This window comes from Mastigoproctus giganteus, chromosome 11 (assembly GCF_048544385.1).
Source record: "Mastigoproctus giganteus isolate SK-2022 chromosome 11, ASM4854438v1, whole genome shotgun sequence".
NCBI lineage: Eukaryota > Metazoa > Arthropoda > Arachnida > Uropygi > Thelyphonidae > Mastigoproctus > Mastigoproctus giganteus.
The window spans coordinates 36,919,391-36,938,890 of record NC_143585.1 but is presented as its reverse complement, the minus strand read 5'-3'; the positions used below and the strand labels follow the sequence as shown (position 1 = coordinate 36,938,890).

The window sequence follows — 19,500 nt, the reverse complement described above, 5'->3', positions numbered from 1 at the left end:
AATAGCTTTGGCAAGAGACCAGAATGCTCGGCTACCATTAGGGCAAGAAGCAAGTTTTCTACTCTTAGCCTGTTCAAACTCTAGTTTGGACTGATTAATAACTGCTTTACAATTGTTGCGAGCTTTGGTGTAGGCAGAAAATGAAACTGAAGAATTAGAAACAAGCCAATTACGATATGCAACATTCTTCTCTTGAACAGCCTTAGCACATTTATTGGAAAACCAAGGTTTAGATAAAGGACGAGATTTTAAAGTGGAGTGTGGGATAAAGGATTCCATTCCTGCAAGAATAATTTCACTGACACGATCTGAGCAAACGTTGACATCAGGAGTTTTGAAACAGTAATCTGACCAAGGAAAAGAAGAAAAGAAGTCTCGCAGGTCATCCCATTTTGCATTCTTGTAATGCCAAACAACACGAGGTTGGGAATAGCCATGAGATAAAGGTTCCATTGGAGAAGAGACAATCACCAAGTTGTGATCTGAAGTGCCTAAAGGACCTCTCACTTCGACCGTGTACTTAGAAGGGTTGTTTGTGAGAAAAAGATCAAGCGTATTGGCTGTATGATTCGGATTGTCCGGTATTCTTGTAGGTAAATGAACAATCTGTGCTAGGTCATTAGTAATTGCAAAAGCCTCAGCATCTCGACCTGCTGGGTCGGTGTGACTAGAAAACGGAAGCCAGCTGGAGTTGTGAACATTAAAATCACCAAGGAAAATTACCTCACTGTTAGGAAAGTTGGACTGGAGAAAGTCAAGTTGCAACGAGAGGAAGTCAAAGAGCTCCAAGTGATTAGTGGAGTTGGGAGAACGGTAGAGACAACAGATGAATTTGACACAATGAGGTAGAGAGATTTTAAGCCAGAGAAGATCAAAGAGAGGAGATTCCAAATTGCCAAGTCTCTGACAGGGAATATCAGAACGGACATATGCACAAGTACCACCTTTGAGGCGAAAGGAATCATACAGCGAATAAGTTGGGCATCTGAGATGAACAGTAGTTGAATCAACCGATAACTGAGATTCTGTCAGAAAAGTACATGGGGTTTGGCAGACTGCAAGTGGAAATGGACATCGTTGAGATTAGAATTGAGACCACGTATATTTGTGAAATGAATTAGGAAATCCTTGGGAGGTTTAGATCTTTTCGCAGATAAGCTTGTTCTATTAGTTTGACAATTCATGGTGTATTCAATAGTAAGAAAAAGTGGGTGGGACATGCTGTATGAAGTAATGAAATTTTTGGATATGGCGTACATGTGGGAAGAATATACCCAGATCCTTGACATAACGTGGCCTCGACAATGCTCCCCGCATACACACTACTCGGACTCCCTCCAGTCACTATCTGGCAGAGTAGAGGTAGCAAGATTATACACTAGCTGATCCGGAAGCCTCCTAGAGAGTTACCAATAGGTTCGGTCTGGTGTACTAACTAGCGGCCGGCCTGCGAAAACCGTTTTAGAGCTGTACCCTCGAAATGTAAGGAATATTGGATCTCGCCACAACGTTCATCATAACCTCAAGAGTCATCAATCATACTGCATGATGGAAGAGATAGGGAAGGGTTGACCGGAACTTAGCTCTAGAGACTAAACATGGGTTCCACCACTTCAAGCCTCCAATAAGCAAAGTGGTGGTATTTCACCGGTTGATGAGAGTCATCTACCACCTAGTACTGCCTGGTAACATAGAGGGGCGGCATTCCTCCATGTGGTGTGGGCGCCACACCTCGACCCCTGCTTACGTTGGTTCACACCTGGGTGGTCACCCACCATGTGCTTGTGCATGGAGGTTATACCCAGGATTACTAACAGTCCCACCATCGTGAAGGTGCAAGCAGAGGATTTGGTTGTCACAGACCGTCCGGACTTCGCCGAAATTGGGTCCACTTGACTTGAGTGTCACCCGAATATCAGTTCCATCAGCGTTTTAGACTCCCAGGTAGCAAGTACAGCTTGTCTGGCATATCTGAGAGAATGTCTGTGACAACCTCAAGGACCAATTATATTAATTAAACATATTAAACATATATTTTGGTAAATGCGGTTTGCAAAAACGATAACGGGCAATACACACACCTTAAAAGTATTGTATAAAGTAAAGTCTGTAAAACTATGAATTCTCAGTGGCCAGTTTTGTGTAAAGCAAACACCAAATGAATTTTAATTACCTTCAATAAATCCACTGCTTTTTGTACTTGTTTTTCTCTACATAATAATGCTGCTTGAACAAGAGCAACATCTGCGGCACTTTCAGGATATTTCTTTAACATCATTTGTGAATGGCGACGGCATTGATCAGTCTGGTTAGTATGTAATAAAAGTAAACAGTGGTTCAGAGCTATTGCCCGTCGTTGGCTAGAATTTAATTTGGATTCCAGCCCCTCTGCTGTTGCAGTCTTGATTTTCTTCTTGGAATCAAAAACATTTTGGTCCTATATAAAAAAAAAAAAAAAAATCTGGAAAATTTCAAATATTCTCACAAAATTATAAAATTTTTATTATTAATTAAAATAAGGGGTTTGCACTAAAACAAGCATAATTCAAGTTAATACTGCAATTAGGATTCAGTTCATTAGTATTGACTAGAAATGCAAATCAGAGATATACAGAGAAATTTAAAAGTACAGTAGAGTTCCGATTAACTGAGCCTTGTTTAACTAGGGTTCCGCATTATCTGAGGTGAACTGTTGAAAAGTTGTATATACTTTGTTATCAAAGACAAGAGTATGTAGTTCAGTATAGAGCAGGAACTCACACCGGTTGACTGTTGAGCCGTACTGATCTTTTACGTTTGTTGATTTCGTAACTTTTTACTCTCTAATTTTAAAGATTTAACAAAAAAGAGTTAAAGATTTAAAAAAAAAAAGAAATAAAAAAGATTTCAAAATTTTACTCTCTAATTATTTTATTTGTCATGTTTCATCTATGTTATTAGGGTTAGTGTTGGTTCGTTGATATGATGTTTAATGGCACAAGGACTGCTAAGGCCATATTGTGCCTGATTCTATTCGGTAGTGCCATTACCAGTTAAAATCTGTAAAATAATCCCGTCTGCTTTAAGAAATAAAAGAACTCAGCTAGATTTGCATTGTCTCCAATGAGATGTGGTAATGTCAAAGGTTCTTGCAGATGTGAAAGCGATTTGAAAATTTTGTTTCGATAATTATTATAATGATTGCAATTTATTAGAATATGTTTCACCGTAAGTGTAGTCTGACAAAATGTACAAATAGGCAGATCTTCCCCCTTGAGAAGATAAATATGAGTTAGATACGTATGCCCAATACGCGTCCTAGCCAGGATCACCTCCTCTTGCCAATTTGATCGCATGCTTGAGGGCCACAACTTAGGTTCCTGTTTAAATTAAAGCAGTTTATTGCCGTACTGAGCCTGCCAGACTTGCAACCATTGCTCTTCACACAAGTTTTTTATGACTGATTTGTAGTCTGTGTATGGCACTTGGTAGTTAGAAGATCTTACATTGATTGGATGTTTAGCAGCTTGATCTGCGTATTCATTTCCTTTGATGCCTACATGGCCTGGTATCCAACAGAAACTGACTGACTGGTTTACAGCTTGTAACGCAATAATCTGTGATCTAATTTGCTTCAAGACGGGGTGGATTGGTTTGGATGGATTTTTCAACGATTTTATTGCGCTCAGAGAATCAGAGTAGATCCTAATTCGCATCCTGGACAGATTAGTCACGTGATCCAGAGCTATTTTAATCGCCCACAGCTCAGCAGAATAGATGCTGCATTCCTTTGGAAGGGACACAGAAGTAGAAAAGATAGAAGAAACTGCCGCTGCGCCCACTGTCGTACTTGTTTTCGAGCCATCGGTATATATTTGAAAACACCGAGAATTTTCCGCGACATGTGCAGCATGGAGTGTCCTGATGGTAAGGTCTGCTGCTTGCTTTTTCCCCCATTGTTGGAATGAGAAGTCAAAGACCGGTGTATAATCAGACCACGGAGGGTCGTGATTGCTCATTTCCTGGAAGACATTACCCATGTCTAGATTCCAACATTGTGATAACTGTAGCAACCTTATCCCAATAGGCTTGTTTTCGTTAGGTTTGTTTTGATAAAATGTGGTCCATTGGGGCTCAAATAAGTATGGCGAGATAGGATGAAAAGGAAGACTCCGTATTTTTGCTGCATAGTTGAGGATCAACATTTTCCTCCGAAGATGGAGTGGAGGTTCGTGTGCATCTATATATAGACTCTGTACAGGGGATGTTCTGAATGCTCCTAAAGCAGTTCTTAGGGCACTGTGATGGATAGTGTCTAGCCGAGTTAGTACACTTTTCCTGGCAGAGTCATAGATTGGAGCTCCGTAATCCAAACGAGATCGAATTAATACCCGATAAAGCCGAAGCAGAGTGTATCAGTCAGCATCCCATGTCAATGAAGAGAGTACTCGGAGGATATTTAATTTTTTCAAGCAAATGGTTCTCAGATATGTGATGTGTTGTAAGAAGTTTAATTTATTGTCCAGGATTAGGCCAAGAAATCTGATACTATTGGAAAGAGGTATGGTGAAATTTTTAAGATGTAGTTCAGGCTCAGGGTGGATCTTACGTTTTTTATAGAAATGAATACAGTTAGATTTTTGTGGTGATAAGCGGTAGGCATTGTGAGACATCCACAGCTCAATTTTGTTAATTGAGATTTGAAGCTGTCTCTCAATAGAATTCATAGTTTTTCCTTGGCACGAAATCATGAGGTCATCTGCATAATGATATAATTCTACTGTGCTTGGAATATCATGGATGATATTGTTTATTCTTATTAAAAATAATGTAGGACTCAAGATAGATCCTTGAGGGACCCCCTCCTCCTGTATATGAATTCTAGAAAGAACATTTAAATGACTAACCTGAAAGGTTCTGCCCTGGAGAAAGCTCTGAATAAACAAAGGAAGCCTGCTTCGTAGACCAAAGGTGTAAAGATCCCGAAGAATACCGAAACGCCATGTTGTATCAAAGGCCTTTTCTAAATCGAAACTTACCATAACGAGGTGGTCATTTCTGACAAAAGCGTTTCTGATGTTTGATTCTGCTTTGGTCATCATATCTAATGCAGATCTATTTTGCCGAAAGCCATACTGATTTTTATGCAAGATGTTATGTGTCTCAAGAAACCAGGTGAGGCGCTTAAGAACCATTTTCTCCAGTGTTTTCCCCAAACAACTAGTTAAGGAAATTGGACGATAATTTTCTGGATTAGAGAGGTCTTTTCCTGGTTTAGGGATGGCTTATACAAGTGAATGTTTCCAAGAGCGCAGATAAACATCTTCCTCAAAAATTCTGTTGAAAAATATTAAAAGAATTTGTAAAGCAGTATCATTCAAGTGTTTTAGCATAATATAAAATATACCATCAGGTCCAGCTGCACTATTGGGTGATCTATTAAGAGCATCCGTTAACTTGGATATAGTAAAAGGCTGATTATATGGAAGAGACAGACCGGTATTGAAATTTAACTTAAACCTTTCTGCTACCACTTTAATTTGTTGGAATGAAGTGTCATATGAATTTGCTGCTGAAATTTTTGCAAAGGCTTTAGCAAAAGCGTTTGCAATGTCTTTGGGGGAAGACAGTTCCTGTCCATTACAGATCAATATTGGAGAGGATGACAATGGATATTTGCCATTCAGATGTTGGATTTTCCTCCAGATTAATCTAGTATCGGTGTTTTTGGTGATAGTGGAAGCGAACTGAATCCAAGAATCTTTTTTGGCTTTCCTTCTTATTTGTCGTGCTTTAGCATTTAGTTTCTTGTAATTTATAAGGTTAATAATAGTGCGATGCTTGCGGAAAATATTCCAAGCTTTGTTCTTTTCTTTTTTTTGCTTTATTACATTCATCATTCCACCAGTAGTTTTTGCACCTGCGTGGATGAGTCGACGACTGAGGAATAGCTTTGTCAGCTGCTGCTAGTATCCGTTTAGTAATATGGTCATTAGCTTCATCTATTGACTGGTTCAGAATGAAGTTTTTATCTAAAACTGTACTTAAGGAAAATTTTTCCCAGTTTGCCTTTGTAAATTTCCATCTTCTGCGAGTTTCCGGATAGTTGGTGGTGGGGCTAGTTTGGAATTTACAAGTAATTGGAAGATGATCACTATTATGGGGATTATCCAATACCACCCAATGTATACTTGGGTACAGAGCGGGGGAGCAGATAGACAGATCTATGGCTGAAGTATTTCCTGAGGGAAAATGAACATGAGTATGTGCACCGGTGTTCAGCAAAGTTAAATTTTGTTTGTCCAGTAATGTTTCTATTAGCTGCCCTCTTTTATCCATATGGAGACTTCCTCATAATGGGTGGTGTCCATTAAAGTCACCCATCAAACAAAAAGGAGGTGATATCTGGGCAAGGAGCTCATCAAAGTCACGGAGTGTATACGTTTGGTTTGGTGGAAGATAAATAGAAACAAGAGATAAAGATATTCCAATTTCTATTCTTACAGCAACAACTTCTAAATTAGTTTTTAAGGGGATTTGTCTGGACGGATTAGTAACAGATACCAAAACCGCTACACCTCCATGGGCTGCAGTTGCTGTATTCCTGTCACGCCTGTACAAAATATATTTCTTTATTAAGGGGGTCACTTGTGGAGTTAAAAATGTTTCCTGTAAACAAATGCCTACTGGATTGAAATCTCGGATTAGTTCATAAAGTTCATCTGTATTAGTACGTAGTCCTCGACAATTCCATTGTAAAATGCACTTCATTATTTAGTTTTAGTGGTAGGATGATCCGGTTGCCTTTTAGAGGCAGTAGGCTTATTGCAATCTATTTTAATTTTATCTTTTTTAGGAAAGGTAGGCCGTCCAGTGTCCATGTCTTCTTCGGCATGAATTTCTAATATAGGTTCTTGTTGAGTTTTGTCATCTGTATCCATTTCTGCAGTATTAATCTGGGTTTTAGTAGAAGATTCAGCATTTGTCATCCTGGTCTCACTTTGTGACTTAATGCCACTAGTGGTGGGGATGGAAATTGGGGTATTACAAGTCTGGTCTCTGTTGTGTTGCTTCAAGGATGGCTGAGGAACTGAAAGCTGAGCTTTAGCCCATTCAGCAAGTGATATGTTCGGTGGAACTGAGTCATTGGTTTGTGTAGCAATTGAACGATATTTCTTTGTAACATCTGCATATGTACATGCAGGAGTATTTTCAGTATTTGTCGTCTCGCTTCCTGATAAGTCACTTTATTTTCAACTTTAAATTTCTGTATTTTTTTTCCAACTTTCCATAGCTCGCAATTTCTAGAATATGCAGGATGATCTTCCCTGCAGCTAGGGCAAACTGGAGATGTAGCAGTACAGTCTGTTTGAGTGTGATCCTGGGATCCACATTTTGGGCATATTGTGTTTCCTCGACATGTTGCCTGAGAGTGTCCAAACTTCTGACACTTATAACACCGTATTGGATTTGGTATATATGGGCGGATATGGCAATTAAGATAACCAGCTTTTACAGTATTTGGTAAGTTTGGAGTATTGAATGTGAGAATTACACTGCGGTTTGGAATGAGGTTGCCATCTCTACAAGTCAAAATTCTCTTAGCATGTATGACCTTTTGGTCTTTAAGTTCTTGTACAAGCTCCTCTTCTGTTACATTCAATAGATCCCACTCAGAGATAACACCTTTGGAACTATTTAGAGTTGAGTGGGGAGATATTTTAACAGGGATACCACCAAATGTTGTCATCTTTAACAACAATTCTGAATGTTTCGACTGCGTAGCTTCCACAAGCAAATCCCCTGACTGTAACCTTTTGACCATTTTCGGTGATCCAGCAGCATTTTCTAGAAATCTCTGTATAATAAATGGAGAGAGTTTGCTCACAGGTTGACTAGTTAAGGAATGGATAATCAGGAAAGTTGGATACTCAGGTTGATGATTATTTTTAAGCACTTATGTTGCGCACTACTTTCATCGGAGTTATACCAATCTATGGTATTTGAGCTTGAAGGCTCTAAGGCTGGATAATTTTCTTTATCCATGTCGGCTCCTTTTCACCCTGGGGGATTAGCTTTTCCACCCAGGTTACCGGCCCCGCCACGGGGAGGCAGGAGCAGTGCACTTGTGGCCATAGCATAGGAGTTAGTACGGTTAGTATATACAATAAAGAGAAAGGTACTTTCCTTTTTCTGGCTCTCTTTCAATACTTTTAAAAAGTAGAGCTAAATAAACAGAAAGGCTTATGAACAAAATGAAACAAGGAAAAACTCAGTCGCTTTGGAAAATCGCTATAGGAATCGCAGTACTATTTAGCACAGAAAATCGCTTGGCCTCAAGAAACGCTTGGCACCTGGGGCCTAGGGTTAGTGGAAAATGGAAGCATGTTGCTGTGTCTTTAGATATGAAGTTGAATGCAATCAGATGCTTGGATCAAGAAGAAACAATAAAAAAAAGTAGCTAGTGACATAGGTGTTGATGAAGTAACTGTAGGGGACTGGAAGAGAAACAGAGCGGAAATTGAAAAATAGTGTTCACAAAGAGCATCTGTATGTGATAGTGAAAATTTGAATAGAAATATATGGAAGAAAGGAGAATTTGAACAAATTTCTGAAGCTCTTTTTTTGTGGTTCACACAGATGAAAGACAAAGGAAACCCAATTTTACAGGCTAAAGCCTTAGAATTTTATAAACATTTTAATGGGGAGAAGAACAAGTTACAGCAAGTAACTTGGTTGCTTGGATCATTGGTAAAAAAAGGTTTGGAGTTAGAAATCTGAACATCACTGGGGAAAAAGTACCAGCTAGTATGGAAGAAATACCAACATTTACTGCTAAATTAGCAAAATTATTCAAGAAGAAAATATGAATTTGGATCAAATTTAGAACTGTGACAAAATGGGCCTGAATTATAAAATGCTCCCATCCAAAACACTTGCAGCTAGAAAAGAAAAATCAGCTCCTGGTTATAAACAAAGCAAAGGAGAGAATGATGGTACTGGCATATTCAAATTCATCAGGGGTGCATAAGCTTAAACTAACTCTCATTGGAAAGTCAAAGAACTCCCAAGCTTTAAAAAATGTTAAACATTTGCCCATTACCCACACAAATCAAAAAATGCATGGACGGATTGAAGTTTGCTTAAAACATGGTTTCATGAAGCATTTGTCCCCAGCACAAAAAAATGTGAACAAAAAAAAAAAAAAAAATTCCCATAAAGCACTTTTAATTTGAGACAATGCTCCATCCCATCCAGATGAAAGTGAACTAGTTTTTGGTGACATCAGAGCTCTGTTTTTGCCACCTAATGTGACATCCCTTCTTCAACCTCTAAATGAAGGCATTCTGAAGACTTTGAAACACAACTCTAGGCGACGTCTCTTAAAACATCTGCTTCAAAATCTTGAAACAGGGACCAGTGTTGTGAGAATCTTAAAAAAATAAACATCGAGGATGTTATTTACTGGTTAGTAGAAGCATGGAATGATGTTAAAACATCTACTCTTATTAAAAACTGGAAAAACATTTTATGCTCTCAAAATGAAGCAAACGAGAAGGTTTTGTTTGTTTTCTGGTTTTCAGGAGCATTAGCAACTAAGGCCATATTGCTCCGGGATATGCGGTGGTCATTCTCTGAACCTTTCCGCATCCTCCATATTTGGTGGTGACAGGCTCGAACCCCGGTCTAATCAAGAAGCGTGTGCTACGCACTGCTGCTCCTTCCTACCTGGCTATGGAGGTGCCTAAACGAGAAGGAGATGGCAAATGAAGATGAAAGAGGTGAGGAAACCCATTTAGAACTAGCTAATAACCTTCCTGTTTTGGACACTCTCACCAAAGAGGATATTAAAGAGTGGATGAATTCTTATGAACAGCTGGAAATGACTGATGACATGATCGTAAAGCTTGTTGATGAACGAAGAAAAATATGAAAGTGAAGATGACAAAGAGTACACAGAAACTACAAAAAAAAAAAAAAAATTTACACCCATGGAAGGTCTAAATGCTATTCGGTCAACTTTACGTTATATTGTACAGCAGGAGGATACCACGCCTGCAACTGTTTTGTTACTTATGTGCCTACAGAATATAGCAACCAAAAAGTGAGGAGCTTCTATGAAACAGAAACACATTAAGAAATTTTTCTTGTCTATCACTTGTAATTTTTATACATGTATTATTTCTTTTTAATTTTTGTAACAAAACAGTTGTAAATAAAATTAAAAGTAGTAGTAATAGTAGTAGAGGCATGTGATGCAAGAAAGCTAGCTTATGTAACATCAGCCAAAAAAAAAAAAAAAAAATTTTTACACATCCATTCCCTCTGAAAGTTTGTGCAGTTACTCCTTGAATTTATTTAAACTATCAACTTCCACGACAAATGGAAGTTTGTTCCAGCAATCAACTACCCGCTGGTTAAAAGCAAATTTCCGCACATCTATTCTACACTGTATTTCCTCAATTTGAATTTATGATCCCTCAGGTTTGTAATCTGAGCAAGAGGAAGAATCCCATCAGAACTGAGCCTACTGAATGCATTCAAGGCCTTGTACACTTCAGTCAGATAACCTAGCAGGTGCCTAGTCTCCAGACACTCCAATTTGCAGAACTTAAGCTTTTCTTGGTAAGAGGACCCCTTCATTCCCCTCACCAATCTTGTTGCCCTTCTTTGTACTCACTCAAGCAACTCTACATCCTTCCTAAAATGGGGCCTTCAGATCTGTATGCAGTGCTCAAGGCGTGGCCTGACCATTGCCTTATACAAAGGGATAATCACCTCCTTTTCCCTACTAGCAAAATTCCTGTGTATCATTGACAATACCCAATGACCTGCTCTTGCAGTCTGTCTGCATTGCTCAGAAAACTTCATCTCTGACTGCACAATTACTCCCAGGTCTTTTTCATTTTCTACCATTCTAAGTGTAGTACCAACACAGTTGGTATGTTTCTCTGGGGTTACTTCTACCCCCGTGCAGTACTTTGCATTTGTCAATGTTAAACTTCAGTTGCTACTTTTCAGCCCATCTGCCCAACTTTTCTAGATCCTGTTGCAGTAGCACATTGTCATTACTGTCATTAACAACTCTGCCAACCTTTGTATTATCTGCATACTTGAACATTAAGCTTGATATACTTTCATCGATATCATTGATAAATATACAAAACAACAGTGGGCCCAACACCAAAACATGGGGGACTCCACTAATAACAGTCCACGAAGAGCAGCATCCATTGATTACCACTCTGTCTTCTCCCACTCAACCTCCCTTTTATCAATTGTAGCAACTTGCCCTTAATACCATACCACTACAATTTGTACAGTAGTCTTCCATGATATCAAAATATTTTTTGCATCCAGTTCCTTTGTAACCACATCATAGTATCCAATCAAATTTGTTAGACAAGACTTTCCCTTAACAAACCCATACTGTTTCTGAATTATTACCGCAGTCTTGTCTAGATCATCCTGCAATGCTTCTTTAACCAGCAAATCCATATTTCCCTGGAACAGAAGTTAAACTAACAGGTCTGTAATAACTCGTATCACCCATTGATCCCTCTTTGTGAATTGGGGACACATTTGCATATCTCCAGTCTGTGGGGACTTCCCCTGAGTCCAAGGATGCTCTCATAATTATGGCTAAGGGTTTGCTTACTTCCTTCGCTGCCTCCTTTAATATAACTGGATAGATCCTATCCATCCCAGGTACCTTTCTTATACTGTATAAGTGTTTTACTACTGTATAATTTAAAAGTCATTATGTTCAATAAATAGGTCTGACCTGTTTTTTTTTGTTTTATTTTTTTTGTTAGTTGTCAGCGCATCAGCTTCTGTGGCCATAATGCACCTCCTAAAGTGTTTGTATTTTACTCTGATCCAAGCCTGAGGCGGTATTCAAACTCACGACCTTTGGGTTGCCAGGCAGGCACTTTACCCACCTGGCTAGCGGCGGTCAGTGGTCTGACCTGAAAATAGAATGTACATCATCACGTTAATATATTCAAATCCAGTTTATTTAATAATAATTTACCAAACCTTCCAGTTATACGAGGTTCCCAATGTTCACATTACCTCAGATAATTGGGACTATAGTGTACTCATATATTTTTATGGTTTATGAGATTTGTCATCTAGAACTTTTCTAACATATGTACATAAATATTTTTGAATATGGTGCTAAACTGGACTGAATATTACTGAAAGGAAATACTTTAGTCTATAAAGTGATGATATGAAACATTTATGTTGAGGTTGAACACTTACACATTGCAAAATGTGTAAAGGTTCAATCTCATTCTCTCAGTATAAATTCAACTCTTAGGTTTGCACCCCTTGCTGAGAATGGGTTAAGTAAGCATATATATAGATAATTCAGCTTTGAAAATTAATAAAATGGCTAATACTACTTGAACATAAACAATTACATATATACATAAATATTTTGAATATGATATTAAAATTGGATTGAATATTACTGAAAGCGAATATTTTAGTCTAAAAACTGATGATGGGAAACATTTATGTTGCATTTTGCATTCTCCCAGTATAAATTCAACTTAGGTTTGCACCCCCCCCCCCTGCTGAGTGTAAGTTTCTTAAGTACATATATACTACATAATTTAGATTTAAAAATAAAGTGGCTAATACAAATTAGCCACTATTAACCACAAATACAAAAAGTGGCTGACAGAAATAATTATAGACCTGTCAGTTAAACTTCTGTTCTGGGGAAAATAATGGAGTCACTGGTTAAAGAGGTGATACAGGGTGATACAGAGGTGATACACCTAGACAAGACAGCAGTAATAGCTCAGACACAGCATGGGTTAGTTAAGAGGAACTCTTGTCTGACCAATTTGATTGGATACGATGATGTGGTCACAAAGGAACTGGATGCAAAAAATAATTTTCATATCATACACTTGGATTTCAGGAAAGCTTTTTATACTGTTGCACATGGAAGACTGCTGTACAAATTGGAGCGGTATGGCATTAAGGGCAAGTTCTTGCAATGGATATAGGGATGGTTGAGCGGGAGACGACAGAGAGTGGTAATAAATGGACACTGCTCTACATGGACTAATGTTATTAGGGGAGTCCTCCAGGGTTCGGTGCTGGGCTCGTTGTTTTGTATATTTATCAATGATATCGATGAAGGTATATCAAGCTTAATGTCCAAGTTTGCAGATGATAAAAAGGTTGGCAGGGTTGTTAATGACAGTAAAGACAGTATGCTACTGCATCAGGATCTATAAAAGTTAGGCAGATGGGCTGAGAAGTGACAACTGGAGTTTGACATTGACAAATGTAAAGTACTGCATATGGGTAGCAGTAACCCAAGAGAAATGTACCAACTGTGTGGTACTACACTCAGGGAGGTGGAGAATGAAAAAGACCTGGGGGGAATTGTGCAGTAAGATATGAAGTTCTCTGAGCAGTTCAGATGGGCTGCCAGAGCAGGTCATGAAGTTTTGTCAATGATACATAGGAAATTTTCTAGCAGTGACAAGGAGGTGATTATCCCTTTGTATAAGACAATGGTCAGGCCACACCTTGAGTACTGTATACAAGTCTGGAGGCTTCATTTTAGGAAGGATGTAGAGTTGCTAGAACGAGTACAGAGAAGGGCATCAAGATTGGCAAGATGAACAAAGAGGTGTGCTTATGAAGAAAGGCTTAAGTTCTGCAAGTTGCAGCATCTGGAGACTAGGTACCTGTGAGGTGATCTGATCGAGGTGTATAAGGTCTTGAATGGTTTGAGCAGGCTCAATGCTGAAGGGATACTTCAGCTTGCTCAGATTAAGAACCTGAGGGGACATAGATTCAAACTGAGGAAAGACAGTTGTAGAATAGATGTGCAGAAGTTTGCCTTTAGCCAGTAGTTGATTGCTGGAACAGACTTCCATCTGTTGTTGTGGAAGTTGATAACTTGAACAAATTTAAGGCTGAACTAGACAAACATTTGGAGTGACCGGATGGGTGATATGGGAAGGGGTTTTTTTTTTTTTTTGGCTGATGCTGTATAAGCTTGCTTTCTTGCAACATGTGCCTCAACTAATGCTAATACTATTTGAGCTTTTTAAAATTCTGAAAAGGACAAATATTTTATCATCCTCTCTTGCATTTAGCAGCCACAGTGTTCTCATATAGTTCACACTGTAAATTACCCTTTACAAACAAGGTGCCATTTGTTTAAAAGCAGTGCAATACTAAGGCAACTTGTGGACCCCCCCCCCCCCATTTTGCAAATGGTGGCAAGTAAACTCATGGACACAGGCCGATGTGTCCATGAGTTTAGTTGTCAACATTTGCTCCATCTCTCTCTTCAAAATCATGAAATTCTGCTGTCCTTTGTTCATGTAGTAAGCAATTTAAATAGTGTATAATGAAAAAACTAACCTTTTTTTGCATGTTTAATAATGAATTCTCTCTCTCTCTCTCTCTCTCTCTCTCTCTCTCTCTCTACCATACAGCAAAAATAAACAAGAAGGGCAGGTATATAATTTAGCTTTAAAATATACCATAAGGTACGAAAGTCTCTGAAAATGTTTTAAGGGCCTTCGGATGATGTATTAAGGAATGTGTAATCTTAAAAATTTGACTACCATCAATCTACATTTTAGTTTACTAAACAGTACTATCAAACATAGTATGAATAACAAAGTCAATTCTGTATGGTAAAATACAAAATTAAGGATGTGGTTCTCATAAGAAAAAGCATTCAGACTCAACAAATACTTAAAATGTGGTTCAACCTAAATATTTTACTCACCTTATTGATGGTGATAATATTATTGGAAGCTACAGCACCCAGGGCAATGTCAGAAGGCCTGTAAAAATAAATTTATCATTTTAATTTGTTGTTGTTTGTTATTTGGTTTTCAGGAGCATTAGCAACTAAGGCCATACTGCTCCGTGGGGATATGCGGTGGTCATTCCCTAACCTTTCCGCATCCTCCATATTTGGTGGTCATGGGCTCAAACCCCAGTCTAATCAAGAAGCGTGTGCTACTCACTGCTGCTCCTGCCCACCTGGCTATGGAGGGCCAGGTGGGCAGGAGCAGCATTGTATTGTGCTAAATTAAAATGATGCCAGGTGGCACCATTTTAATTTAACAGAAATTAAAATGGTGCCACCTTGCACCATTTTAATTTGTGTTAAATTTATTTTGCAGTACAGAATAAAATACTTTTTAAAGTATTCTGAAAACAAATTTCTTACATAATACTTCAAACCTTCAAAATCACATCTTTTTTCCCATATTCCTGGCAAGTTTCAATGAACATCAAACCTCAATTTACTTAGTGCAATCAATTACAAAAAAATAATGTAACATTCGATGCAACTTCATAGGTAAAAAAAAAAAAAAAAAAGAGAAAAGAATGCTGAATCTAATGGACTGAATCAAAAAGGTCTCTTCAAACAAAAATACAAACAAACAAAACAGAAGAACATACAAAATATGCTTTGAAATTGGTCATTTTTATTTGAGATCGATCTTCCTTTGGAGTAAGAAATCAAAATTTCCTCCACAGCTATTAATATTTGGTCAATACTTTGTAGATGATTCTCCACAATGGAGAACAACTGGGAAAATAAAAGCATGTTAAACATCAACAAAGGTAACAAGGTGGCTGAATGTTGAATGCAGTATGGTAAAAAATTATTGAGACAATTGGAGGAAAAAAGAAAACATGCCATGAAGGCTTATTTGTTAGTTAGTTAGTTAGTTATTTGGTTTTTAGGATCATTAGCAACTAAGGCCATATTGCTCTGTGAAGGCTTATCTACTTGAAAAGCCTTCTGCATTTATTTCCTAAAGCTTAAATTTAATGAACTAAACAGTACTCCCATCTTTACGGAAGGTGTGAGGGCTAATTTCTAAGTTTACAGATGATACAAAGGTTGGCAGGGTGATTAATGAAAATAATTAAGGTAAACTACTGCAACAAGGGCTAATGGGCTGAGAAATGAAATTTAACAATGATAAATGCAAGGTACTGCATATGGTTAGCAGTATTCCCAAATTAACATACCAACTGTGTGGTACACCAGTGTAGTGGAAAATGAAAAAGATCTGTGGGTAAATTGTGCAATCAGATATGAAGTTCTCTAATACTAATATTTTCAAGGATATTATATCAAAAATTAATAAAATAAATAAATAAATAAAACAATAATAAAACTAATTGATTTTTTATTATTATTTTTTTTTAAATTTGAAAGTGAATATTTACTTTTTTAATTTATAAATAACAATTTGGTTATGTAAAGGTTTCAAAGACTGAAGCAACTAATTACCAGCATAACAGCCAAATTAAAATATAAATGACTATCAAAATATGAATGACAACATCCCTTGATAAAAAGTATCTTATACTGTATGTCATTAAGCTCGTAGACAGCACTTTCCAAAACAATGCTAAATAAAAACGAAATACTATGAATAACTATACAACTATCAAAACTAATAGCTTACCTTTGTTTTAAAACTGAATTATAAAGTTTCATTGCTTGTTCGGTCTTATTTCGCATCTGTAAGGCATAACCAAGTTGGGCCCTAATATTAGAGATTGCATTGGTTGAGTATGTGGTAATCAACAGTTATCAATCTATTTAGAATAATAATAAAATTAGAAGGTTTATGCTAAATAAATCTCTCTCTTGGGATCAATGATACTGCTAATATAATTTTTTTTGTCTTTTGCCTTCTAAAGCAGTTAAAGTAATTATAATTAATTTTTAACTGAAACTTTTGCATATGCAGTTTAAAAGTTTAACTTATCTGAGAGATGCAAGAAAATAGGCACCTGTGATAAAATCTGTTACAAATTACAACTTACATTATATAAACTATATACAAAGTATAAAATAAAATTAAAAACACATAATGAAACAAATACGTATGCAACATAACAATACCAAATTTAAAAAAGCAAGAGATAGAAAGAAAAACAGTGGTATGAAATCCTATAATATTATAGCATAACTCTGATTAATTTCACTTTTTTATTTTTTCAGCTTTGAGTGTGATTACTTATCTGAATATTCTTATAGCAAGCATTAAAAGAACAGGGCTAGGGCTAAATGTCTAAAGGAAATAGGACAGAAAATTAGTAAAGTAATGGGGTTATATTTCAATGCAGATATTGAAATAATTTAATAATAAATGCTTCTCTGCATTTATTGCATTATATTTATTTCTTGCTGTCTTGTGGAAACTTTGTTTCATCCAGTGACAGCAACAAGCTTAGAATTCAGCTCATTTTATGGAGGATGCTGCTATCCATGAGTCACCTAAAATTACTGTCATTTTTAATTAAATAAAATAATCAAGAAAGTGTATCTGTTGCACATTAAGAACTCAAGGTTTTTACACTATTAGAGCTGTTGACCCTTGGACCCTTGTCACATATATAGCAAGTGCCTCTATTAGCAACTTCATGTCAAAATGGTGACTAATGTATTGTTTAAACTAACATTCAAGCAGCATTTGAAAGAAAAACCTTCTGATTGCAAACAAAAATTTACAAGAATGTTAAACATCTATAACTGGGATACATTGGCCCATTGCAGCAATTAAGTAAAAGAATAATGTCATATTTCAATGCATGCGTTGAAATATGAAATATGACAATGCATAATTAATACTTCATGCGCATTATATATTTCTGCCACATAACTATCGTTACATTTTCAATTTTAAATTTATCTTCCGAACATCTCTTGTTCAGACTCCATTCATTCATTCATTGCATGAAAACAGCTGCCAATAGAAGCCATTTGCTATCAGATCAGAGTTTAGTTAGACCTGAAACAACTATAATAGTGGCACTTTGAGATTTTAATGAATAAACAGATTTGCTTTCTTGATGTTATCCAATTAAAAATGATATATTAGTAATTTTAGGCCTATACCTGTTGCTGTTATTGGAGGGAAGAAAGCTGTTCCATGATAGCAAGACATATATAATGCAATTAGGCATTTATTATTAGAAGAAACAGAATAGAAAAGGGGTGTTCAGCCTGCCCAGTTCTTCATTTTGCATCTTGTGGCTATATAGGCAGCTCTAAGTGTTATGCCCACCACCCAAGCTTAAAACTGTCACAAAACATAGTTTCACATTGATTTTTGAAAATACGAGGGGTGGCCATTTAATTTGTGGACCGGTGCAAGGTCTTATCTTAATTGTCATCACCTGAATCTTCTGTGGATTTCTCCTTCTATACCCTCCCTTGAACTTTACACACTTCCGCCACCACCATATCTGTGGATTAAATGCTTATTGCAAGCCATTTTTCGAAGAAGTGCTTCCATTGTAGCTCTGCGAGCATCATTGTGTCAGATGTGAAACACTTGCCTTTCAGAGCTTTCTTCATACGTGGAAACAGGAAGAAATCACAAGGAGCTAAGTCTGGTGAATAAGGGGGATGTGGCAGAACCTCGGCACCTATGGCAGTGATCACTGCCTGCGCAATATTAGCCATATGGGGCCTGGCATTGTCTTGATAGAGGAACCACTTCACACCGGAAAGTTCTATCACACCAGAATATGTCCATTCTACCAAGACACTCATTACCATATGCTTCATTCATCTCTAACTGTTTCTGATGCATTTAAGCCCCATCTGACACAACAACGAATCACATATTGCCATTCAATCTGTATGTACGACATCAAACTTCCTTCAAAACTATCATCAGTGACACTTGGCTAAAAAAACTCTCTTCGATGAATCACATATCGGAGGAGTCCTCAACTTGTTATTTTTGATGTGGATTCCCAAGTAACTCAAGAGCAGTTGAAGAATGAACTTTGAGAGAGGAATTTGGTGGTAGTGATATCCATAAATACCAAGTTCTCTGAGAAGTTAGGGTACTGACTAGAAATAAGGCAATGAACTCTCCAGGTTATAATTACATTGTGGAGGTTTCCCCACGTATTAGGAGGTTTCTATTGAAAAGCTTACGAATTTTTGTGAACTGGAGTTTGCACCGGGTCTGGGATCCGTGGACCCTGACCCATGTTATAAGTGTATGGCATATGGCCATGTGGCCCGGTATTGTAATGCGGATGAGTTCTGCGGTCACTGCGCTGGGAGGGGCCATACATACAAAACCTGCACTAAACACGCAGATACATCGAAGTGTGTTAAATGCTGGAGGAGGAAGTCTCCTTCTGCCCATGAGGCAAATGACAAGATTTGTCCTGATTATTCCAAGCGGTAGATACGTTTAAAAGACGAAGTGAACTTGATTAAGTGTGGATCTGTTGGGAGCAGGACTCCTCCTTCAGCAAGCAAGATGAAGTTGGCTGCTCCTGGCAGATGCCGGAGAGCTATCAGCTACAAACCAGTGTCAGGGTTTGGGGTCGAGGGAGACTGGATCGGTGCCTAGTTGTTGGATGTAGTTAATTAAAAAGTATACAATGTTATAATAATGGTGGAGCTTCTTTATTCACGATGTGGGGTCGCTTTATGTAAAAAGTAAGTCAATGAAAATTTATATTATTTTC

At 37.5% G+C, this 19,500-nt stretch overlaps 1 protein-coding gene across 1 annotated transcript in view; it reads right to left on the bottom strand.

Annotated features, from left to right (window-relative positions):
• Window positions 1-19,500, bottom strand: part of Srp72 (signal recognition particle 72) — a 110,764-nt gene that overhangs the window by 48,842 nt on the left and 42,422 nt on the right. The window contains exons 8-10 of the mRNA XM_090384190.1: window positions 16,464-16,544; window positions 14,756-14,813; window positions 2,174-2,437 (exon numbers count right to left, since the gene is read on the bottom strand). Coding sequence (XP_090240316.1) covers window positions 2,174-2,437; window positions 14,756-14,813; window positions 16,464-16,544 — 403 coding nt within the window. The remainder of the gene's footprint in view (window positions 1-2,173; window positions 2,438-14,755; window positions 14,814-16,463; window positions 16,545-19,500) is intronic.